General features: G+C 44.2%; 1 protein-coding gene and 1 non-coding gene across 14 annotated transcripts in view; both read right to left on the bottom strand.

Annotated features, from left to right (window-relative positions):
* Nucleotides 1-25,511, bottom strand: part of GLT1D1 (glycosyltransferase 1 domain containing 1) — a 173,876-nt gene that overhangs the window by 41,855 nt on the left and 106,510 nt on the right. For 5 of the 13 annotated variants that reach the window (XR_006545586.2, XR_006545587.2, XR_006545589.2 and 2 more), the window contains 5 exons: nt 18,406-18,432; nt 17,435-17,643; nt 14,708-14,935; nt 7,389-7,447; nt 4,591-5,817 (listed from right to left, as the gene is read on the bottom strand). The exons of 1 other annotated variant lie outside the window; for it this stretch is intronic. Coding sequence is in view for 7 of the 12 variants with exons in the window: in XM_044930293.2 (XP_044786228.1) it covers nt 14,770-14,935; nt 17,435-17,643; nt 18,406-18,432 (402 nt within the window). In the remaining 5 variants the exon portion in view is untranslated. Of the gene's footprint in view, nt 1-4,590; nt 5,818-7,388; nt 7,448-13,021; nt 14,936-17,434; nt 18,433-25,511 lie in introns of those variants that run through there. 7 more of the 13 variants (XM_025267823.3, XM_025267824.3, XM_044930295.2 and 4 more) reach the window with 6 other exon arrangements.
* TRNAC-ACA lies at nt 25,245-25,316 on the bottom strand. Its single transcript has one exon. It is a non-coding gene; the product is annotated as a tRNA-Cys (tRNA).

The following is a 25,511-nucleotide window of genomic DNA, read 5'->3' as shown; positions in this document are numbered from 1 at the left end:
AGGCAGAGGAACCAGAGGTCAACTTGCCAACATCCGCTGGATCATGGAAAAAGGACGAGAGTTCCAGAACAAACATCTATTTCTGCTTTATTGACTATGCCAAAGCCTTTGACTGTGTGGATCTCAATAAACTGTGGAAAATTCTGAAAGAGATGGGAATACCAGACCATCTGACCTGCCTCTTGAGAAACCTATATGCAGGTCAAGAAGCAACAGTTAGAACTGGACATGGAAAAACAGACTGGTTCCAAATAGGAAAAGGAGTACATCAAGGCTGTATTTGTCACCCTGCTTATTTAACTTCTATGCAGAGTACATCATGAGAAACGCTGGGCTGGAGGAAGCACAAGCTGGAATCAAGATTGCCAGGAGAAATATCAACAACCTCAGATATGCAGATGACACCACCCTTATAGCAGAAAGTGAAGAGGAACTAAAAAGCCTCTTGATGAAAGTGAAAGAGGAGAGTGAAAAAGTTGGCTTAAAGCTCAACATTCAGAAAATGAAGATCATGGCATCTGGTCCCATCACTTCATGGGAAATAGATGGGGAACAGTGGAAACAGTGTCAGACTTTATTTTTGGGGGCTCCAAAATCACTGCAAATGGTGATTGCAGCCATGATTATTAAAAGACGCTTACTCCTTGGAAGGAAAGTTACGACCAACCTAGATAGCATATTCAAAAGCAGAGACATTACTTTGCCAACAAAGGTCCGTCTAGTCAAGGCTATGGTTTTTCCAGTGGTCATGTATGGATGTGAGAGTTGGACTGTGAAGAAGGCTGAGCGCCCAAGAATTGATGCTTTTGAACTGTGGTGTTGGAGAAGACTCTTGAGAGTCCCTTGGACTGCAAGGAGATCCAACCAGTCCATTCTGAAGGAGATCAGTCCTGAGTGTTCTTTGGAAGGAATGATTCTAAAGCTGAAACTCCAGTACTTTGGCCACCTCATGCGAAGAGTTGAGTCACTGGAAAAGACTGTGATGCTGGGAGGGATTGGGGGCAGAAGGAGAAGGGGACGACAGAGGATGAGATGGCTGGATGGCATCACCGACTTGATGGACGTGAGTCTGAGTGAACTCCAGGAGTTGGTAATGGATAGGGAGGCCTGGCATGCTGCAGTTCATGGGGTCTCAAAGATTCGGACACGACTGAGCGACTGAACTGAACTGAATTGAATTTATATATGTAGCTTCCCAGGTAGCACAGTGATAAAGAATCTGCCTACCAATTCAGGAGACACATGAGATGTGGGTTTGATCCCTGGGTCAGAAAGATCCCCTAGAGGAGGGCATGGCAACCCTCCAGTATTTTTACACAACGTATATAAAACCAAATAGCCCTAAAGAAAGTTTGCACCCATTACACTTCCAGGATAAGCACTCAAGAATTTGATGATTTTTAAAGTGCTCACATCTTTAGCCGGAGCTTTGATGTTCTCCTTTCTTCCACGGCACCCACCTCCTAATTCCATGAGGCAGTTAACAAGGGCTCTGATTGATCTCAAGGGATTTGATGTCAACTAGCCCCACACTCCACCCTTTCCCAGAGCTGCCCTCCTAGCCACGCTGTGGCCTGCTGCCTAAATAACCCACATTCACAATGGCTGCATGTGTCTGTGAAGGAGGCTACTGCCCTGCATAAATGCAGAAGGGTGCCAGGCACATTGCATTCTACAAACAGTGAGGCCCTGCCTTGGATTATATATAAGTGGTCTTAAATTGGCTAAAAAATGAGATGTGCTGGTTAAGCTGGTTGAATCAGGCTTCCAGGAGGTATGTTCACCTAGGACCTAGGAACATGATTCTGTTGGACCAAGCATCTCTGAAAATGTAAATAAGATGAGGATCTCAAGATGAGACCACCATGGATAAAGGTGAGGGGGAAATCCAAGAATGAGTGTCCTTTTAGAAGAGAGAAAAGAAGACATAGTGTATCAGTTCAAGTGCCACGGTAAAATACAAGATGGGGTGGCTTACACGATGGACCTTTATTTTCAAGGTTCTAGAGCCTGGGAGTCCAGGATGAAGGAGCCACCAGGGTTGGTCTCTAGTGAGACTCATCTTCTGGCTTACACATGGTTTCCTTGCTGTGACCTCAGGTGCCTTTCCTCTGAGCATGTGGGAGCAAAAGAGGTCTCTGATATTTCCTCTGGCTTCTGCTCCTCCTCCCCTACTGTGTCCCCTCCTCCTTCATCTCCCACACCGGTCCTGCTGGAGTAGGGACCCATTCTAATGATTCTATTTATTCTTAACTCTCTCCCTAGAGGCCTTATCTATGAAAGGACTTCCCCTGTGGCTCAGTGGTAAAGAACCCACCTGCCAATGCAGAAGGCACAAGAGACTCAGGTGCAATCCCTGGGTCAGGAAGATGCCCTGGAAGAGGAAGCAGCAACCCACTCCAGTATTCTTGTCTGGAGAATCCCATGGAGAGAGGAGCCTGGCGGGCTGCAGTCCATGGGGTTGCAGAGAGTTGGATGCAATTGAAGCAACTGAGCACACACAGAAAAGCCTTATCTTTGAATACAGTCATATTCAGAGTTGGGGCTTCAACATACGAATTTGATTCACTTCAGTTCATAACATCCAGACAAACAAAGGGTGTCCTGTGAAGAAAGAGGCAGAGATTGAAGTGACGCTGCTAAAAGCCAGGGAATGCCAGGAGCCGCAAAGGCTGGACCCAGCTTAGAGCTTTTCAGTTTGACCTTTTGGTGCCGTGTACTAATGACTCTGCAGCCATCCAAGCAGCCTCGTTCAGCAACAGCACTCAGGTGGTTATAAGAATGCCATTTCCATTCACCCCAAACTAAAGTAAGCAAAACAGAGAATTTATTTTAAAGAGGTGTCCCTTTAAAACAGAAGACAAAAAATACCAGCCTGAATAACCAAAGTCTGGTAATTGAATTCTTTAAAACTCTCTTTCTCTCTCTCTCTCATTTCACATTCTGCTCATTTCTGTAACATTTGTTGCAGTTTTCACTCTTTACAGCTCAAAATTCTCAGAGAAAGATTGATTGCCTATCTTGGATCGAATGTTCATTCCTGGACCAGCTAATCGTAGCCAGCATTAAGAGTTCTGAGGAAGAGACTCGTGTGTGTGTGTGTGTGTGTGTGTGTGTGTGTGTGTGTGTAATAGATTAGGAGTCAGACATGTTACAAGTTTCAATATTTAGATATTAAAAATTATTTTTGTCAAGGTGCAACGCAAATTATTTAGAGAAGCCAACCACTATACCTACCATTTGACATGATCCTACTTTATAATTTTTAGAATTTTATTGATGCACAGACATCAGTTCCTCATGTCCTTTAAACTGGTTTTGATTTCCCACTGGTTCCCTCACTAATGTGTTAAATGAAACCTGACATAGTCTCATTCATAGAATTAAGTTTTTAACACCTTGAAAATTCTATTTGTGATATTACCCATGCCCATGGATTGGAGGTCGCAAGAGTAGGGCAATTATTGGCGAGTTGTGAAGATGGAGAGTGGGTAACTGCAAAACACTCATCTCAGTACAAATTCACCTGCATGTGTTGGGTCATCATAAATAAGTGTAAGAAAGGAAATCCCAACAGAGAGAGTTAAAAGAGATGGGGTGGGACTTCCCTGGTGTTCCAGTGTTAAGAGTTTGCCTGCCAATGCAGGGAACATGGGTTCGATCCCTCGTCCGGGAAGATCCCACACGCTGCAGAGCAACTAAGCCCATGCACCACAGCTCCTGAGCCCTTGCACCCTAGAGCCCATGCTTCACAACAAGAGAAGCCATCGTAGTGAGAAACCGAAGCCCTGCAAGTAGGGAGTAGCCCCACTGGCCTCAACTAGAGAAAGGCCACGCGCAACAGTGGAGACCCAGCACATCCAAAAAGAAATGAATAATTTTTTAAAAAGACTCAAAAAAAAAAAAAGATATGAGGTGACACCTCGGGAATTCTTTCTCATTACCTGCACAGGCGGGCCCAAGCAGGGACCTGACTTTACTCTGATGGCTGAAAGCTGTCATTCACCCTCTGATTCTACAAAGACAAAGTCACTGGCCACTGATCTTCAACACACCCCGAAAGGAATTCAGAGCACAAGTCAGGAAGGAGGCCCTCTGTGCTCTGGAAGATATTAGCAGAACAAGCCTTCAGATAATTAGACCTTTTCAGGAGAAGATTTTATAAGTCCAATTTTTTACATCTTCTCATACTTAGAAAAGCACCAAAATCATTAATAGAGAGTAGGGAGAGACAAATTGGGAGCTTGGGATGAACATATATACACTACTAAATATGAAATGTTGCAGGAAGGGGGACCACCTTCCAGGGCCTGAAACTGGACTCTTGTCTAACACTCAGAAATGAATTGTACAAGGAGACACATGTGCTGACAAAGCAAGAGATTTTATTGGGAAAGGGCACCCAGGTGGAGAGCAGTAGGGTAAGGGAACCCAGGAGTACAGCTCTGTGGCTTGCAGTCTCTGGTTTTATGGTGATGGGATTAGTTTCCAGGTTGTCTTTAGCCAATCATTCTGACTCAGAGTCCTTTATGGTGGTCCATGCCTTGTTCAGCCAAGATGATGCCAGAGAGGTTTCTGGGAGGTGGTTGGACATGTGGTGTCTCCTTTTGACCTTTCCGAAACTTCCAGTTGGTGGCTTATTAGTTCCGTGTTCCTTACCAGGACCTCCTGTCATAAAACAACTCATGCAAATGGTTACTATGGTGGCCGCCCAGGGGACGGTTTCAGTCAGTGTCCTTCCTCTAACAACTCCCCACTAAGAGACTTCATACTCAAGATACTTCTTGGGAATTGAGGTAGAGGTCTCTTTTATTCTGTAACTTCTTCCTGCTGTGCATGGGTGTAGGCCTGCCTAGCAGAGCAGAAGTCTCTCTCTACCTGATCTAAGTCAAGGTATTTTTTGTCTGAAACCAGCATTCACCCTTGTAATAACAGTGATTTAGTTTGAAACTGCTGGCTCCTCTCAGAGATGAAATAGACAGGGGCCAAACAGGAGACCTAACAGGATGGTCATCACTGGTCCCCAGAAACAGAAGGCAACATTTGGGGTGAGGGCTGCAGAGTTTGTGACTTTGATTGGTTGGTGGTGAGGCAACAGAGCTGTGCTCCAGGAATCTTGTGCTCAGCCTGAAGTTACCATCCTCCACCTGGGTGGGGGCCCTGTTATGCATATTTTTTGACTAGGAACCAGGACGCTGTCTCAAGGCTGTACCACCATTTGATTGTTCCTCCTCTGTTTCTGTATCCCCTCCCTTCCCTGATTAGCAATTGTTTGAATCCACCCTTTGGAACTCAGGGAAGGTCAAGGAGGCTGAAAGAAGCCTATATCCTACGGATAAGAAATGCAGAACACAGAACAGATCTGTACTCCGGAGCCCCACAGAGACCTGCTCAGTTTTAATTTAGGGAACTAGGCAACGATTGGTGGCTCAGAGGTTAAAGCGTCTGCCCAGAATGCAGGAGACCCGGGTCTGATTTCTGGGTTGGGAAGATCCCCTGGAGAAGGAAATGGCAACCCACTCCAATACTCTTGCCTGGAGAATCCTATGGAGGGAGGAGTCTGGTAGGCTACAGTCCATGGGGTCGCAAAGAGTCGGACACGACTGAGCGACTTCACAACACAACAAGGCAACTATAACTGTAATAACTTCCTGTCAAAATGGGGCATAGGACTGCCTTAGTTTGGAGAATAGACACTGAATTGGAAGTATTCCTGAGTTCCAAGTCCTAGGTCTGATGGCTGAAAGCTGTCACTCACCCTCTGATTCGACAAAGACAAAGTGACTGGTCACTGCAGCCACCGATCTTCAACACACCCTGAAAGGAATTCAGAGCACAAGTCAGGAAGGAGGCCCTCTGTGCTCTAGAAGATACTGGCAGAACATGCCTTCAGATAATTAGACCTTTTCAGGAGAACATTTTCTAAGCCCAGTTTTTTACATCTTCTCGTACCTAGAAAAGCACTGAAATCGTTAATAGAGAGTAGGGAGGGATAAATTGGGAGCTTGGGATGAACATAAACACACTACTAAATATAAAATAGATAACCAACAAGGACCCACTGTATAGCCCAGGGAACTGCACTCAATATTTTGTAAAAACCTGTAAGGGAAATGAATCTGAAAAAGAATATATACATGTAGCACTGAATCACTTTGCTGTACATCTGAAACTAACACCACATTGTAAATTAACTGTTCCAGGGCTTCCTTGGTGGTCCACTGTTGGTGGTGGTCCAGATACCATGCGCTGCAACTAAGACCCACAGCAGCCAAATAAATAATTAAAATACATATTAAAAAAAAAGACTATTGTCCAATTAAAAAAAAAATCAATGGAGGCTTCTGCTCCTCATGACTGGCCAAAATGTGGGCTTAATGCACATATCCCCTTCACCAGCTCTCTCTGCCTCCTGATGGACTCTGGTGCTTCCTGTGTGGTCCTCAAGGCACAATGTACCCCCTCCACCTGGCAACAGTGAGTCAGGGTTTTTGAATGGCAGCTGATTTGTTGCCTTGCTATACCTCAAATTTTCAAGGCCCAGGTGACCCGAGTCCTCATCTGTTTTCTTCCCAATCTGATCATTAAAGCACAGACATTATGCCTTGAGTCCTTCAGGACTTTGCCTCTGATAACTATCTAGACCTTCTGTTTTGAACCAACAGAACCTTTCTGTCTCTGTCAAAAACGTCTGCTTTGCAATTCAAAAGCCTTGGTTTTCAAGACTCTTGTTTTCTCTCTCTGGAAATTCCAAAGGCTTCTTAGCAACTCACGCCAAGAATTTGACTCTTTTGTATCTGAATCTGGTCTGACAATGCCTACCTCCAGTCCCATATGCAATAAGCTCAAAATGGTCCAGTTTTCACAAAGAATTAATGTAAGTGTGTACCTGTATGGGTGCATGCAAAGGATATAGGCTTAGTTAATATATTGGTGTAGTATTCTGCCACCAGAAAATAGGAAAAAATGATGAATAAAGGCAATATCGTAGTTGTTTTCAGGCTGCTAAAAACATTCTTAAAAACAAAAACGTCTTATTATATTTAAGACCTGGGCTTCCCAGACGGCATTAGTGGTAAAGAACCTGCCTGCCAATGCAGGAGACATAAGAGACGTGGGTTCGATCCCTGGGTCTGGAAGATCCCCTGGAGTAGGGCATGGCAACCCACTCCAGTATTCTTGCCTAGAGAATCTAAGGACAGAGTAGCCTGACAGGCAACAGTCCATAGGGTTGCAAAGAGTCAGACACGACTGAGGAACTTAGCATGCTTTCACACATTTTTAAGACCTATTGATCAAAATTGTATCTCTGTTCTACTGATCAACAAAGAACAATACTCCTAACTATGTAATTCATTCAAAATAAACATATTGATATTAAAACTTACATGAGGGAAAACATCTCTTTCCTCTACCCTGTTGGTTCAGTGGCCGGAATCCTGCATATCTAACAAAAGATGGATGAATAGGAGGAACAAGTTTATTCACATCCATATGAAGGCTCACAGAACTGAAAATCCTACAGAGGCAGAGACTTACATACAATTTCTACAAAGGGCAACATATATTTGGAGCCGTGAAAAGACAAAGTGATCTCTGGTAGCCTCAGCCTGCAGTGGCTTGAAGCAGGGCTCAGGTTCCCAGCCAGAGACTGAGGCCAGGTCACACAGTGAGAGCACCAGATCCTAGCCACTAGACCAGTGGTCAGTGACAAGGGCCCTGGCCTTTCAGCTCTGCAGAGAATTTCTACAAGGACGGAAAGTAGAGAAGCAAGTAAAGTATTCATTAAGAGAAAAAGAGTATAGGATGTGTTAGACTCAGAGGGAGAGTCCCTGCTGCTGCTGCTGCTGCTGCTGCTGCTAAGTCGCTTCAGTCGTGTCTGACTCTGTGCAACCCCATAGACGTCTGGCAGCCCACCAGGCTCCCCCGTCCCTGGGATTCTCCAGGCAAGAACACACTGGAGTGGGTTGCCATTTCCTTCTCCAGTGCATGAAAGTGAGAAGTGAAAGTGAAGTCGCTCAGTCATGTCCGACTCTCAGTGACCCCATGGACTGCAGCCTACCAGGCTCCTTCATCCATGGGATTTTCCAGGCAAGAGTACTGGAGTGGGGTGCCATTTCGTGTTTAAATCACTTATACAGGGCATTTCTTCTAGTTTCCTTTGGCCAATCATTTTGATTTGCCTGATTCACAGTCCATTTTTGGTACCTCTCCAGATCCTCCCATGTGTGTGCATGCATCTCTTAGCCAAGATGGATTCTACTGCAAAGGCCTATGGGTAGCCTGGCATTAGTTAGCGTCACTCCCCTTTGACCTCCAAAGAGACTTTCTGCATACGTGTGGTCAGGGAGGTCTCATGACTTCAAGAATGAGAAACATGTGATCTGGGCAGGGTCTAGCCTTCTCTTAATTGTTCTGGTATTCTTGTCTTGGAGTTTCAGTCTACAAGGATTGAATCTCCAATTGCTTTACCCTGGAATGGCAGGCAGGCATTTACCTCCTGCCTCAAATGGAAAGGGGATTTGAGATTCTAGGGGCAATTAGTTGTGGGAAGATAAACAGATAGGGAAACTAATGGAAGATGAATGTTATTTCGTAAAATTTGTTTGTCTGATGGCTCGGATGGTAAAGAAACTGCCTGCAAAATAGGAGACCTGGTTTTGTTTCCTGGGTTGGAAAGATCCCCTGGAGAAGGAAATGGCAACCCATTCCAGTATTCTTGCCTGGAAAAATCCCATGGACCAAGGAGCCTGGCAGGCTGTAGCTGATGGGGTTACAGAGTCGGACACAACTGTGCCACTTTCAGTCACTCATCTTGGCACCGACTTCAGTTCAAAATAATCTGTATGACCAAGAGGCATATTTGGGTGTCACATACTCTGATCCTTTTCAATTCCCTTTGACTTGGGTTGAACAGTTATCTAGTTCATGTGCAAACTAAATTCCTTAGAGTCTAGCTGACAACTAAGTGCGTGGGATAAGGAGACAATCACATGTAGGGTTGGAGAGAGAGAGACAGGGAGAGAATGAGAGAGAGAATATGAGACAGAGAGAGAGAGAATGGGGGGTGGGGGCGGGGGTGCAGGGAATGAGAGAGATGAGAAAACAGTCTAAGCAGCCCCGAGTCTGTTTTCTGGCTTTATCTCTTTCCACCCCTGTGACTCAGGACCAGTTTCAGAGCCTCGGTTTCCTCATCTGTTAATTAATGGGGTTGGTGTGAGGATCGAGACACTGCAGATAAGGCACAGTCAAAAAAGAAGCAAATCCTGAGTTAGCAAAGAGAGATTTTATTGGAGTGGATTTGTGAGGATTTTTTGCAATAGAGAGGACTCTCTGACAATAAGATTTGTAAGCAAATCTTTGCAAGCATTTTGCAAAGTGTATTTTCTATTAAATCTAGGAAGAGGAAACAAGGCTTAGAAAGAGCCTGGTATGGGGAAGTGGGATGTGTGGGAGATGTCTGTGTCCTGAGACTAGGCTGTTGGGGGTGAAGGTGGGGGGCTGTGATGGATGAGCTCTCTGCTGCCTCTGACTAAGGCTGGACCAGAACCTGAGGAAGGAGAAGTGCATGGGAAGTGGCGGAAGTAGGCAATCTGTGAGTTCATGTAAGCCATGTAGGGAAGGGAAGTCCTTTACAGTAAACCATTTCCCTGAACATAAATGTGGGGAGTGCATTTCTTAACCTTTGCTGTTTTCCAGGAACACAGAGCTCTGGTAAAGTTCAAGGTCGTCAGCATTAGCACCCTGCCCGGCACACAGTGTCCAATTAATGTTTGTGATTACTGACAAAATTGGAGTAATGACACCATTTTAAGTCATAAACACAGATTTTTTTTCAATCACCTTGTGTATTATCATTTTTTATATGCCCGCTGAGCCTCTAAACTCATTTAGATACCGGATCGTGTCTAAATTAGACACTGGGAGAGATAGGATAGGAAAGGAACAATGAAACAGAGAAGAGCAAATCTGACTCCATGTTGGATCTATTCCTTTAGCTCTAACTCTTGTGCTCTTTTGCCTTGGCTGAGTCGTGCTGGCCCTGCACCTTTTGTAAAAGAATGTTCCCTAGAGCCTGAAATATACAGGAGGGCCCTTCTCAAGGCTCTGACCTTTAAAGGTGTAAAACTTTTCTATCCATACAGAGATAAAATATTTCAGAACAGAGAATAATATTTATCTTGTTAGACTTTTATAGGAACATAATGACCTGACCTACATGGACAGCTGCAAGAACAAAGGATTCCTGCACCAAGAAGTTTGCAACAACCAGCCACACCCTCTCCCCTTCTAGTATCAAAAAAGTCTGAATTCTAACTTCAGGAAGATGGTTCTTTGGGACACTTGTCCACCATCTTCTCAATCTGCTGGTTTTTAAATGAAGTCGCTAACTTTTGCCCCAACATCTCCTCTCTTGATACATTGACCTGCTGTACAGAGAGCCATACAGAGCCTAGACTCTGTAACACAGAGAGGAAACCCTTCTTAGCAAGCAGAAATCTACAAGATCTTTAGACTCTGTGAGTTGCTTTTCCAGCTGTTTCTAAAATGGGGGAATTTGCACCAAATACCAAGTCAGAAAGCTAGTCTCCTAGTATTACTTGGCTCCTCATGCTCTGACTTCTTGCAAATGCCTGGTTATTAACCTTTCTGATTTGGAGGAAATACTTAGCATATTTTTATATTAGATGCTAAAGAAGAAAATCCACTTTAAATGAAGCATGACTCTCCTAATAGCTGGGGCTTTCTAAAGATTGTAGAAAGAGTTCGAAGGCCTCTACTGAGAATGGCATCATGAAGTTATTTTTTTTTTTTTCTAAGAAGAAAGATTTTGTAATTTAGCAGAATTGTGTAATTTGGAGGGAAGATATTTCTTTCAGCCTGGATTTTTAAGGACTAGTAATGAGTCTGAAGAAAGAAGTAGATTGTAAAATAATCTCTTTAAAATAGATTGTGGCCACAGATAAAGATGAAGTCATTTTTATTTTTTTAAATTGACACCCTCCCCCTGATAGACTTTTTTTTGTAATCATTTTTAGCAGAAGTTCCTTTACAGTCTAAAACAGTTCTCTTGGGAATGACCTGTAGTGCCTTGGCTGGGGTTTTCATAACCTTGGAGGCATAACTGCCTCATGGGTCATATTCTCACAGCCTTTGATCTGATCCCTTCCTGAGCGTTGGCTGCCTGCTCAGTGACTGCTTGTAATCATCCATCCATGTCTGTGTGAATGGTTGAGCCCACTAAGAAGTGACCCCTCTCATAAGGATAAGGAGTGTTCATTATGGTATCCATCCCCGAAAGCAGTGTCTGTGTCAACTGCTATAAGAAATACTGGCTTAGGGGATTCTCCTGGCAGCCCAGTGGTTAAGATTCCATGCTTCCAGTGCAGAGGATATGGTTTTGGTTCCTGGTTCTGTAACTAAGATCCCACATGCCATGAGTGACATGGCCAAAAAATAATTTTTTTTCTATTTTAAAAAGGAAAGAAAGACTGACCAAAGATATGGAAACCACCTGAGTGTCCATCTACAGACAAATGGATAAAGATGTGATACATATATGCAATGGACTGCTACTCTGTAAAAGAGTGAAATGTCGCCATTGACAACAACCTGGATAGACTTGGACGGCATTAGGCTAAGCAAAATAAGTCAGAGAAAGACAAATACTGCATGATCTTATTTTTTAGTCCAAATTTTTGTTTTGTCTCAGTCAAACTGACTCATGGATCATTTGAGAAACTATTTCTATTTCCCAAGACCTTCCGACATGAGCATTGCCATGCTTACTCATTTAGGGGAACCAGGAGAACAACCAGTGGAAAGACTGGGATTACATATAGAGTCAATACATTTCATTTTATTATGTCTTCCAGGACTGTGTCTCACCTCACACAAAGAAACATTGTAGGAGATTCAGCTGGAAACCCTTGTACTCAGGGTTTGAGGTAATAATTGATACATGGCTCCAGCTGAGGGTTTGTATACAAATGAGATCTTGGGAAGAAAAGGTGAACTATGTTGGGATGGCCTTCAAGCCTTAATCAAAACCTTATGGGAAACACTTTTCTTGGCCTGGGGTCGCTATGAGTTGGACACGACTGAGCGACTTCACTTTCACTTTTCACTTTCACACATTGGAGAAGGAAATGGCAACCCACTCCAGTGTTCTTGCCTAGAGAACCCCAGGGACGGGGGAGCCTGGTCGGCTGCCATCTATGGGGTCACACAGAGTCAGACACGACTGAAGCAACTTAGCAGCAGCAGCAGTGATTAGTAAGAGATCATACAGCTGTAACCACTATAGAATTTAAATTCAGTTTTTCACAGTGGCTACTGTACTGCAAGCTGTTCCAAATCGGCATTTTCCCTTCTCTGTATTTATTTATTGTTTAATATTTATTTATTTGGTTGTGTCGAGTCTTAGTTACGGCACTCAGGATCTTCACTGCAAAATGCAGTATCTTTCATTGCAGCCTGTGGGTTTCTCTGTAAATATGGTGCACAGGTTCAGCAGTTGCAGCACATGAGCTTTTGTCCCCTGGCATGTGGGATCTTTGTTCCTCCACCAGGGATTGAACTTGTGCCCCTGCACTGGAGGATGGATTTTTTTTTTTAATTTTTAATTGAAGGATAATTGCTTTACAATATTGTGTTGGTTTCTGCCATACACAGCATGAATCAGCCATAGGTTGACCCCTCACTCGTAAACTTCCCTCCCAGTTCCCACCCATCCCACCCCTCTAAGTTGTCACAGAGCACTGGGTTGAGCTCCCTGAGTCATACAGCAAATTCCCACTGGCGATCTATTTTAAATATGGTAGTGTATGTGTTTCCATGTTAGTCTCTCCTTCTGTCCCACCCTCTCCTTCCTCCCCCAAACTCCAGTCCATAGATCTGTTCTCTATGTCTGCATCTCTGTTGTGCTAAGTCAATTCAGTTGTGTCCGACTCTTTGTGACCCCATGGACTGCAGCCTGCCAGGCTCCTCTGTCCATGGGATTCTCTAGGCAAGAATACTGGAGTGGGTTGCTGTGCCCTCCTCCAGGGGATCTTCCCAAGCCAGGGATCAAACCCGCATCTCTTATGTCTCCTGCATTGGCAGGTGGGTTCTTTATCACTTGTGTCACTTGGGATGCCCATTTGCTGCCCTTCAAATAGGTTAATCAGTACCATCTTTCTAGATGGAAGGTGGATTCTAAACCACTGGACCACCAGGGAAGTCTCTCTTTCTTTTTAAAAAAACTTTAAATATTTCACTCCACTCTCATCTTGTTTGCATGGTTCCATAGAAGTCAGATATAATTCCTGTAAATTTTTTCCTCTCTACGAAAGTGGGGGTTTTTTCCCCCTGTGACTTCTTTCAAGGTATTTTTTTCTTTATTTTTGATTTTCTGTAGTTTGAATGTGTTAAGCTTACATGTATATTTTTCTGGCATTTACCTTTCTTGATGATTTCTGAGTTTGCTGAATCTGTGGTTTGGTGTCTGACCTTGATCTTGGAGAACTATCGGAGTTATTGTTTCAAATATTTCTTCTGTTTCTTTCTCTCTTTTCCTTCTGGCATTCTCATTATGCATATTACACTTTTTGAAACTGTCCCATAGCTCTAGGATAGTCTGCTCTGGTTGTTCATCCCCTTCTGTTTTGATTATAGATCATTGTTTGTTTGTTTTTTTTTGTTTTGTTTTGTTTACTTTATTTATTTATTTGGCTGCTGTGGCTCTTAGTTGCAGCATGTGAACTCTTTGTGGCATGTGGGATCTAGTTCCCAAACCAGGGATCAAATCTGAACCCCCTATATCAGGAGCACAGAGTCTTAGTCATTGGACCACCAGGGAAGTCTCAATAATAGACACTTGGTTTTTAACTGGGCACATGGCTGCTGGGAGAAAAGCCTGCAATCCTAAGCTTCCCTTACAATGGGATGTGGGCACAGTATGTAACTGGAAACAGGAATTTTCCTTAAAGGGAAGAGATAAATCTTTGCTCCCACTTTCCATCTTCCTGCAGCCTGGAATTCAGGCATGATGGCAGTGCTTGGGCAGCCACCTTACACCATGGGGGGTGGGTAGAGAGGAACACCTGCTGAGGATGGAGGGTCCCTGACCCTGGGAAGCACAATCTGAGCTGAATTACTCTCTTTACTTGATAGATAAAATTATATTTCTCTTCTGCTTAAGCCACTATTATTTTGGATTTTCTGTCAGTCATACCCAAATGTTAATTCTAAATAATACCCTTCCACTCCCCTTACCCAGGATAGAGTTGGCCCCTCTTAATGATGGTTCCACATTCTACATGTTTAAATGTCAACACGATGTAAGTCAGCTAAAAAGTGAAATAGCAAACCTTGCAGAAGATGCAGGATTTTCCTGAAATGGATGAAACAGATGCTAGAAAATTACCTAAAACCTAGGCAAAGGAGGCTCTGGCAGGATGGAACCAGGTAATGAGTGACTTAAGGATGATGATAGGGCAGACACTGTGGAAGAAAACCACAACATCAAAGGAAGAAAAGAAGCTCTGAGGAATATTGATGAAGTCCCAGTGGATGGGTTTTGCTTATTGTTTGTGTGAAATATTTCTTGGCACTGCGCTGAGAGTTTCAATTCTATCTGCAGAAATACATCTTAGTAAACATTAGACGAATGTACTCTATGTTCTTAATGTTGGGATTCAGTTTTTAATACAAAGTCACAACCAACCTTTACTTCAATGGTCCTTGTTTTCCCTGAAATTCTGGTCCATATTCAAGTGGATGTTTCAGTCAGTCCTTGTCCCTTGTGGCTGCACATTGGATCAGGGAAACTTCGGGCCTGGGTGCCTCCACCTCCAAGACTCTGATGTAATCAGTCTGAGAGGCAGCCCAAGCATCAGGAGTTTTCAAAGTGACAGTGGGGACTTCTCTGGTGGTCCAGTGGTTAAGAATTTGCCTGCCAATGCAGGGGACACAGGTTCAATCCCTGCCCCAGAAAGATTCCACATGCTGCGGGGCAACTAAGCCCACGCACTGCAACAATTGAGTCTGTGCTATAGAGCCTGGGAGCCACAGCTACTGAGGCCCGCACGCCCTAGAGTCTGTGCTCCACAATAAGAGAAGCCATCACAATGCGAAGCCCACACACGGCAACTAGAGTAGCCCATACTCTGCAACTAGAGAAAAGCCCATGCAGCAACAGCCAAAACTAAATAAATAAATGAAATTATTTTTAAAAATTAAATAAAAATAAAAATAAAAGCTGAGGTTAGGGAACTGCTGCTTTTACTACCTGACCTCCCTGGTGAGGGCTGGCTTTGGCTGGGGAGGACTTCCTATGTGTCACTCCCACATCAGACTCCTAACTCTCCAAGAGGAGACTGGGTCAGAAAGGGGAAGGGAGGTGGGAGGGTGGGGTATGGGGAGATGCACGAGGGAGGAGAGAGAGGTGGGAGAAGGAAGAAGACAAGAGCTGGCTCTCCCTATCTCCTAATGGGCTGCAATTAACGAACTGCAAGGTCAAGCACCAGGAAGCTTCTAGGGAAGAGTTTATGCAGCTATGCCAAGTATTGTTACTGAAGATGACACAGAAATGCAATGAACACTTGAAGCCACGTGGCGGCTGAGAGTACAAAGGATTTCCAAATCCCATCCCTAACTGATAGTGTGTGTGAGTGTGTTAGTCGCTCTGTCGTGCTCCTCTGTCCATGGCATTCTGCAGGCAAGAATACAGGAGTGAGTAGCTATTGCCTTCTCAGGGGATCTTCCCGACCCGGGGATCAAACCTGGGTCTCCTGCATTGTAGGTGGACTCTTTAGCATCTGAGCCACAGTGAGGGAAGCCATCAGAACGGAAACTAGCTAGTGGGGCATTCCAGTCTGTGGGGCACCCAAGGCACCATGTGGACTACCCATTCCCATCTGCGTGGAGAGCCTGCACAGTATGCCTTTGGAAACCTGAAGATACCTGATGAACCTTTCAGATCAAAACAAAGCTATCCTATTTAACTTCATTGCCAAAGTGTGGGGAAGGGGTGCGGAGGGCTCTTCTGGCAGAAATGGTGAGCGCCAGCCAGCCCATCACACCAATTGCAAGTCAGGTACGAGCAGTGCCTCTTTGCTAGAGAACACCATGCTGCATTAAATGCAATTTCCCTCCGCATGTGAAGGTTATAGTATCTTAGTTCTATCTGGAAATTGACTCGTTGAGTCATCCAAACCTGTACATCAGCAAATTGGAAACTATACGCAAAATGTTTAAACATAAAGTTAACGGAGTATGAAACTGAGAGCATCTAGAACATTTACAGAAAAGCATTCTTTTTACGTCTATACTTTGGTATTAAAATAGCAATTGTATTTTAAACCCTTCTTAATGAGTTGTGTCAGTGTACTAATATCTGCTTTTAAAGTGCAGGAACTGGAAGGTGGGGTGGGTCTGGTTCTTGTTGAATCAGGCTCACAAAAGGAACACACAGGGGCTCTTGCTGTACAGCGGACGGTGACACTTTATTCATTTAAAAACATGCCCTTCCCCAAAGGGCATGAGGCATGTGTGTATGTTTCTATAAAGATATGGATGAACTATGCTGAGATTCAGTGGAGCCAAGCACATACAATATCATTCAACCAGGATGAGAGCAGAGACTCCCAATGACCAGTATTTTATCAGCAGCAGCATCACTGGTCAGTACCCAGGACAACACTTGGCCTTGTCTTAGGTTGGCATCACTGATTCCAGACTCAGATGGATTTGTCCACTAGGGGTTTGGACTCTGTTTCTCCCTTCCTCTCTTTTCTATGGCCATAGGGGAGCCCCAACTCTCAAGACCCTCAGATGCCACCAAAAAAAAAAAAAAAAAAAAAAGGAAGAGGATGGTGATGGGTATTGTTAGAGAATCCTGGGCATGAGGAGCAGGTTTACCAGATAACTGCCTTTGGGAAGGTACTCTGTTGTGAGATGGAGGTGTAGGATTAAACTGGAAATGACACAGGACAGAATCTATAAATTCGCTGTTCTCATCTCCACGTCATCAGCACCAGAGTTTAAGGTGTTCAGTCAGAGCCTTCCTCTTTTAGCTCTGGCTGTTTATAAAGACAGGATGGTTGGAAAGAAAAAAGCCCAAGATGTTGTGAAGTTTGAAGCAAAGACAGTGTGGGTCTTTCTGCCCCCTCCAGGGTCTGAGGGCATCAGAACAAACTCTAAGGAAACACTTCCTCGGATGGACTCAGAGCTGGCTTCATCTCCTCCTTTGGATCCTGTGGCTTCCAACTTTACACAAGAAACAGAGCATGTCACGCCCAGTCATCATGGAATGTCCACTGGAAAGTGGGGGTTTCAGGATCCAACAGAGGCAAACGCTGCCACCAAGGAAAACAAGCACAGGGTTTGGGGGATGCCCCACTGGTGTGGTCAGGGTGTCCTTACAGTGATGGGGACACTTGGTTAAACTCACCCCATGTTGGATAAGGTCACCGGGACCCACGTGCCAGTCCTGAGATGGGCTGGAGGCTGGTGACCTGATCTCCACTCACTGCTGGGTCGCTGAGGCTGAGTCCCTGATGCTGAACCCAGAGTCAGTTCCAGTGTCTTCCAGGCCATGGGTTGATGTGGCCTTAGTGCCAACTGATTTTCAAACCCAATTCGACTGGAGGTAGGTGGAGCCTACAGGATGGGGGAGTGGGGGTGGTGCTGCCTGCTTACCTAAAGAGGTCTGGGCTATCTTACATGACTGATTACACAGAGCCCTGCTTCTGGTGTTCAAAGATGCAAACCTGCAGAGCCTGGGGGTGCAGCCAGACATCTGTCAGCCCTAGATTTGCTGCAGGGTCTGTACCATGTTAAAAATCGCTGCCAGAACCCCTCTCAGCTGACATATCTGATGTTTGCTTTTGCTCCTTGAGAAGGCAGTGATCATCAGAAGACAGGAGAGAGCTGTCTACCCTGTGAGGGCTTACAAAATAAGTCCTTGTTGGCCCTGCTGCTGCTAAGCTACTAAGTCCTAGGAACGTCCTAAAGCAGCTAATCCAACTCTCTCCCTGACTCCCCTTAAAACCAGTGACCCCGCCCCCACCCCAGTGAGGACTGCATCTCCAGGAGGTATGATCCAGAAGCACATCTGGGATGTTAATTGGAAGCACAGAGAGGTTTTTGGATGAATCGTCTTATGACTGATAGGTCTACGATTCCAATGAACTGGGCTTGGTTTGTACTGGCCTGGCCCCTTGCCCAGAGCTCTGTCCAAGGCTATCCGCCCACGACTGAGTGTCTCACAACACCAGGCAGGTACTCTTAGTCCTCAGTGCTTCTCTCCAGTGTCCTGACCAGCTGCCTGTAGGTCTGTCTCTCCTCCTGCCACGAATGATACTTTCTCACATACTCCCTTCCGTTGGCCACGATTTTTTTTTCTAATGCTGGATCGCTCACCAGTCTCTTTGCCAGCTGAACAAACTCCTGCAAAGAAGGAGGTGGAGGAGAAAGAGAGGTAAGTAATTGGTAAAATGGGGGATGCAAACACATCTGAAAGCCCAGGTCGGCCTTTGCTCCTGGTCCCTCTTTTGCCCACCTCCCTTATTCTGAAAAAAAAAAAAAAAAAAAAAAAAAAATAGCCCTTCAGAGGAATGCAAGTTAGTGCAAACATTGGGACTGAATAAGAAATTACATACACAAACCACACACACACACGCGTGCGCGTGCAAGGGTGAGCATCATGGAAGAATACTGGAGCCATCAATTATGCTTCCTCCATCTTTCTTTTCTAGATTGCCCAAATTTGCTGTTTCCTACAGTAACCGGGTTCTTACAGTGACTCTTAGATCCACAATTTCTTCCCTCCTTTGTACTCAGCTGGGAGATGAAGTCAGGTCTTAACTCCAGGATCTGACCTCCTATATTGTAGACAATAGTACCTCTGCCCCGTTTTGTTTTTGTTTTTTTCATTATATTCCTTCATCTTTTCTGGGCACAGAGCATGTCTTCAAATCATGGACATCATCTGACGGAGTGGAAAAGGTCAGGCTTCTACTGGCCCAGATCTGGGTGCAAATCCTCTTTGGAACACGTAACTTAGCTGTGCAGCTTCGGGTAAACTAGTTAATCTCTCTGAGTCCCACACTGATCATCTCCCAAGGGGCAGTGGGCACTTGACAGATAAGCCCTGCCCTGCCCCTGACTCCATAAGGGAGGGGGATTTAACCAGCCTCAATGTTCTAGACTTTGCTTCTGGTGCTCAGCTTCAGAGTGAGGAAGTCTACATTGCTCCATGTTTATCCATTCTTTTTGTAGACACTGATGCAATGAAAAAGTGGCCACCTCTTTTAAGAATTAAAAGTAATTTTTTTGTTTTGGGTTCACTGTGAGCAGGTGGGATCTTAGTTCCCTGACCAGGGATCAAACCTGCACTCCCTGGATTTGAAGCACAGAGGCTTACCCAGTGGACTGCCAGAGAAGTCCCCAACTGCACACTTAGTTGCTCAGTTGTGTCTGACTCTTTGCAACCCCATGGACTGTAGCCCACCAGGCTCCTCTGTCCATGGGATTCTCCAGGCAAGAATACTAAAGTGGGTTGCCATTCCCTTCTCCAGGGGATCTTCCCAACTCAGGGATTGAACCCAGGCCTTCTGCATTGCAGGCAGATTCTTGACCACCTGAGCGACCAAGGAAGCCCAAAATAAAGTAAGACTGCCAGAGAAATCCCAAAGTGGCCACATTTTAATAAGGGTTTAAAGGGTTTAAGGGTTAAGGGTTTAGTCAAAACCCTTCATAAATGGAAAGAATTAGAATTGTTTTGATTGCTAAAGAGTATTCAGAGAGAAGAAGGGAACACACATTATTTATTATGCTTGTACATAAGTCAAAGCAGTGCTCATGAGCCAGGAGGCCTGCGTTTAAATTCACACTGTACCATTTTCTGGTTGGGTTGGTTGTTTTTTTGATACTGAGATGCAAGAGCTATTTGTATATTTTGGAGAATAATCCCTTGTCAGTTACAGAAAGTGAAAGTGATGTCTCTCAGTCGCGTCCCACTCTTTGCGACCCCATGGACTGTAACCTACCAGGTTCCTTCATCCATGGGATTTTCCAGGCAAGAACACTGGAGTGGGTTGCCATTTCCTTCTCCAGGAGATCTTCCCGACCCAGGGATTGAACTCGGGTCTCCCGCATTGTAGGCAGACACTTTATCATCTGAGCCACCAGTTAACTTGTTTGCAAATATTTTCTCCCATTCAGACAGTTGTCTTTTCACCTCATAGTTTCCTTTGCTGTGCAAAAGTCTTAAAGTTTAATTTGGTCCCATTTGTTTAATTTTTTTGTTGTTGTTACTCTAGGAGGTGGGTCAAAAAAAGATCTTGCTGTGATTTATGTCCGAGAGGAGATGGAAAAAGAAGATGTGGTACAAATATACAATGGAATATTACTCAGCCCTAAAAAGGAACAAAACTGTGCCATTTGCAGAGATGTGGATGGACCCAGAGGCTATCATACAGAGTGAAGTAAGTCAGAAAGAGAAAAACAAATATCATATGATATAACGTGTATGTGGAATCTAGAAAAATTATACAGATGAACTTATCTGCAAAGCAGGAATAGAGTCACAGATGTTGAGGACAAATTGGGAGATTGGGATTGACATATATACCATATTGTGGTTAAAATAGGTAACTAACAAGAACATACTGTGTAGCATAGGGAACTTTGCTTAGTGCCCTGTGGTGACCGAAATGGGAAGGAAATCCAAAAGAGAGGGGATATATGTATACATACAGCTGGTTCCCTTTGCTGTACAGTAGAAACTAACACACAATGCAAAGCAACTGTACTCCAATAAAAATGAATGAAAAACAATCACAGAAGTGATGCTGGATGCATTTTGTAACCTGAGACTCGGTTTCTTCATCCTTAAAATAGGAATAATAACTGTACCTAGGGCTTCCCAGGGAGGGGGTTCAGTGGTAAAGAATCTGCCTGCCAATGCAGGAGATGGAGGTTCGATCCCTGGGTCCGGAAGATCCCCTGGAGAATGGAATGACTACTCACTCCAGTATTCTTGCCTGGAGAATCCCATGGACAGAGGAGCCTGGCAGGGCTACAATCCATGGGATGGTTAAAAAGCTGGACATGGCTTAGCAACTAAACAACTAAAAAAAAAGTACCTGCTTTGTAGCATGCTGAGAGGATTTAATGAGTTAATACACAGAATTCGGGGCAGAGCCTAGCACAGACTTAGCTATCATTATTATTATGATTCACCAACTTGTGTAAATTCCAATAAAACAACAGAGATTAATACACAGTGCTTTGCTGTTTGCAAGGAACATCCACATACTCTCAAAATTATTGTTAATTAAACGTTGGATGATTTTTATAGCTAGCAATATAAATAGCAATATTTACAATAGAGTAGAATTTTATTTTTAAGCAGTATGCATACACTTTATGGTAAATTGGTGTTCTTTTTATAATAAAAATATAACATGTTTATTCTCATCTCATAGGATAACAACATCCTTATTAAAGTTATTCTAGAGGCTTATAGCTTTGGTACATTATTTTAAGATGCTGGTCGTATCTTTGATTTACCTGATACAGAGACTTTGGCTAAAACTCATCCCCCTCCCCCCCCCCCCGCCCCACTTATGATTTCTATAGAATCTATGACCGTTTTACAACAGAGTCCTGAATGATAGAGTTTCTAGGAATAGGATGTGATAAAGCACACTGTTTATTCCTCTCTGCATGTGAGACTGAACAAAAAAAAAAAAAACACAGACTGAAATAAAGCAAGAGAGAGTTGGGTGAGGAGTGAGAAATGTCTTCACCGCTGGCATAGAACCCTGGACGCTGGCTGAAAGAAAAGAAAGAAGAAGAAAATCGCACTCTGGAATGTTGAGAGTCACTCTCTGAGGCCCTGAAATTTTTTTCTTCTGGGCTGAAACAGCTCCCCATTTCAACGAAGGCAATATTCTGAACACACTCGTGCGGACAACAAGAAAAGTATGTTGACACACTCTGTCATTCACTCTGTGCAAGATGGTGGCTGCAGCCCTTCCATCCCTTTCATAAACAGCTCTTTGCAATAGGACCTGCCCACTCCTCCCATAGAGTGGGGAGGAGGTCTATTTCCCCATCTCCTGAATCTAGGCTGGTCCTGGAATTTGCTTTTACTAACAGACTAGGTCAGAAGTAATGTCTGACTTCCAAGCAGAGCTTCAGAAGGGCTTACAGTTCCCACCCTTGCCATCATGGGCCCCTGAGGTCACCCCACAAAGAAGCCTGAGATAGCCTCCTGAAGACAAAAGACCACTTCGACAAAGATGCCTGGCTACCACCTGCATCACAACCAGACACTCATCCTGTGGACCAAAGAACCATGCTATAAGAGCTGTAGCAAAACTTCCAGGGTCTTTCCTGGTGGTCCAGGGGTTAGAAGTCTGTCTGCCAATGCAGGGGACACAGGTTCGATCCCCGGTGCGGGAGGATCCCACATGCAGTGGAGCAACTAAGCCCGTGCGCCACAACTACTGAGCCCTCATGGCTAGAGCCTGTGCTCCGCAACAAGAGAAGCCATCACCAATGGGAAGCCCGTGCACCGCAACTAGAGAGTAGACCTTGCTGGCCACAGCTAGAGAAAGCCCAAGCATGGCAACACAGACTCAGTGCAGCCAAAAATACATAAATAAAAATTTTCAAAAAATTCCAGGAAACAAGTACAAATGCCAACTCATCATCATCCCAACCAAAGCCCCACAGCATCTATATACCTGTCAGCTGCAGAACTCGCCAGAACACTCACCATCTGACTGCCAAATCCTGGTTGGGAAGGGGAGTGTTCATCACTCGTGTAATGATCTATTCTTGAAAATTACTCATGATAATAAGTTACAAGGCATTAAAGGGTGCATAGCCAAGAACTAAACAGCCTCTTGATGAAAGTGAAAGAGAAGAGTGAAAACGTTGGCTTAAAACTCAACATTCTAAAAACTAAGATCATGGCATCCGGCCCCATCACTTCATGGCAAATAGATGGGGAAACAATGGAAAGTGAGAGACTTTATTTTTGGGGGGCTCCAAAATCACTGCAGATGGTGACTGCAGCCATGAAGTTAAAAGACGCTTGCTCCTTGGAAGAAAAGCTATGACCAACCTAAACAGCATATTAAAAGCAGAGAAATTACTTTGCCAACAAAGGTTCATCTTGTCAAAGCTGTGGTTTTTTTCCAGTAGCCAGGTATGGATGGGAGAGTTGAACTAGAAAGAAAGCTGAGCGCCGAAGAACTGATGCTTTTGAACTGTAATGTTGGAAAAGACTCTTGAGAGTCCCCTGAACTGCAAAGAGACCAAACCAGTCCATCCTAAAGGAGACCAGTCCTGAATATTCATTAGAAGGTCTGATGCTGAAGCTGAAACTCCAACACTTTGGCCACCTGATGCGAAGAGCTGACTCATTGGAAAAGACCCTGATGCTGGGAAGGACTGAGGCAGGAGGAGAAGGGGATGACAGACGATGAGATGGTTGGATGGCATCACCGACTCCATGGACATGAGTTTGGGCAAGCTCCAGGAGTTGGTGATGGACAGGGAAGCCTGGCATGCTGCAGTCCTTGGGGTTGCAAAGAGTCGGACATGATTGAGCCACTGAACTGTAACACTAGAACAAGTAAAAGAAAATAGAAACCAAATATTAGGATCCCACATCTTAAAATCAGAGTTGGAAACTCAGGTGCCTGCCTCCTGGGCCCTGGAAAGGAAGAGTCAAACCCAAGTTGCCTTGGTGAATAGAGGCCTCTGCTTGTCTCCACATTTCCTATGATCTTCAAGAGAAGTTGAAATTCTGAATATTTATGTAAAGGCACTCCATGTTAAATATCAACAGCTAATTCAAAATCTTAAGTATACAGCAAAACTAAACAAAACATGTTTGCAGACTAGATCTAGCCCAGGACCAGCAGTGTGCAAATCCTGGCATAGGTTATAGGTTTCAAAAGTTTTTCTTTAAAAATCATGCAAATAAGTATAGTTTTGCTTTCATAATTATTCAATTAGTTGTTGACCATTTTCAGAGTTTTCTTCCTTTCTGAGTGGTGGAAAAACTGGCGGAAAAACTTCTCACTGAGAAATAAGTCAAGAGAGAGGACAATAAATACTATATGTAAGTTACAAGTGGAATCTAAAAAAATAAAATGAAGGAATGAATATAACAAAACAGACTCACAAATACAGAAACCAAACCAGTGGTTACCAGAGAGGAGAGGTAAGTGGGGAGAGGTGAGACAGGGGTATGGGATTAACAGGTATAAGCTGTTACAAAATAAACAAGCTACAAGGATGTATTGTACAGCACAGGAAATACAGCCAATATTTTATAGTAATTTTAAATAGAATATAATGTGTAAAAATAATGAATCACTACATTGTACACTTGAGACTAATGTAATATTGTAAATCAACTATATTTCAATTAATTTTTTTTTTAATCACTGAATCCTTTCGACCTGCCTTGTTGCCCTGACGCAACAGTCAGATCCAGGACATGAAAAGCTGTCCATTTCACAGGATGGGTAGTTAGACCTCTGTTGGGAGCCTTCACGTAACCATGTCAGCTGAAAGCCATGGGGCAAAGGAAAATCCCTCAATGGGAAACAAATGACCCACGCAGAGAGAACATGAGAGCTAGCAGACTGAACATGAGCTGGTTTTAAAGAACATTGCATTCCAACAACCTTCTGTGAGGGATACATATTTATTCTTACTGGACGAGCAAAAGTCAATCACATAAAAACTCTGCATTTCAGGCCCGGGGATGTCTGTTCAATTAAACAGCCCCAAAGCTGCTTCTGCAGATGCTTTGAATACAACTCACTGATGGGAGAAATTGACAAGGAGTTTTCTGAAGACTGACAGAAGTGCTGTCATTAAGACTGTGGTTTTTCCCCGGGGCTTTCTTGCATGGAATCCTGCAGTTAATTAAGGTTTTGTCTGTACCTCTGGTTCTCAAACTTTGCCATAAGATACTGATTGGATAGGTTGGGGGTGGGGTCCAGGAGTATTGTCTTAGTCTGTTTGCACAGAGACATCACTTAGGTCCATCTAGTCAAAGCTATGGTTTTTCCAGTAGTCATGTATGGATATGAGAAGTGAAGTGAAGTCGCTCAGTCGTGTCCGACTCTTTGCGACCCCATGGACTGTAGCCTACAACGCTCCTCCGTCCATGGGATTATCCAGGCAGGAGTACTGGAGTGGGTTGCCATTTCCTTCTCCAGAGGATCTTCCCAACCCAGGGATCGAACCTGGGTCTCCCGCATTGTAGGCAGATGCTTTACCATCTGAGCCACCAGGGAAGTCCACAAAGAACCATAAAGAAGGCTGAGCGAGCGCCAAAGAATTGATGCTTTTGAACTGTGGTGTTGGAGAAGACTCTTGAGAGTTCCTTGGACAGCATGGAGATCAAACCAGTCCAAACTAGAGGAAATGAACCCTGAATATTCGTTGGAGGGACTGATGGTGAAGTTGAAGCTCCAATACTTTGGCCACCC

Source organism: Bubalus bubalis, chromosome 17 (assembly GCF_019923935.1).
Source record: "Bubalus bubalis isolate 160015118507 breed Murrah chromosome 17, NDDB_SH_1, whole genome shotgun sequence".
NCBI lineage: Eukaryota > Metazoa > Chordata > Mammalia > Artiodactyla > Bovidae > Bubalus > Bubalus bubalis.
The sequence above is the reverse complement of the archived record's forward strand: the minus strand, read 5'-3'. Positions and strand labels throughout refer to the sequence as shown.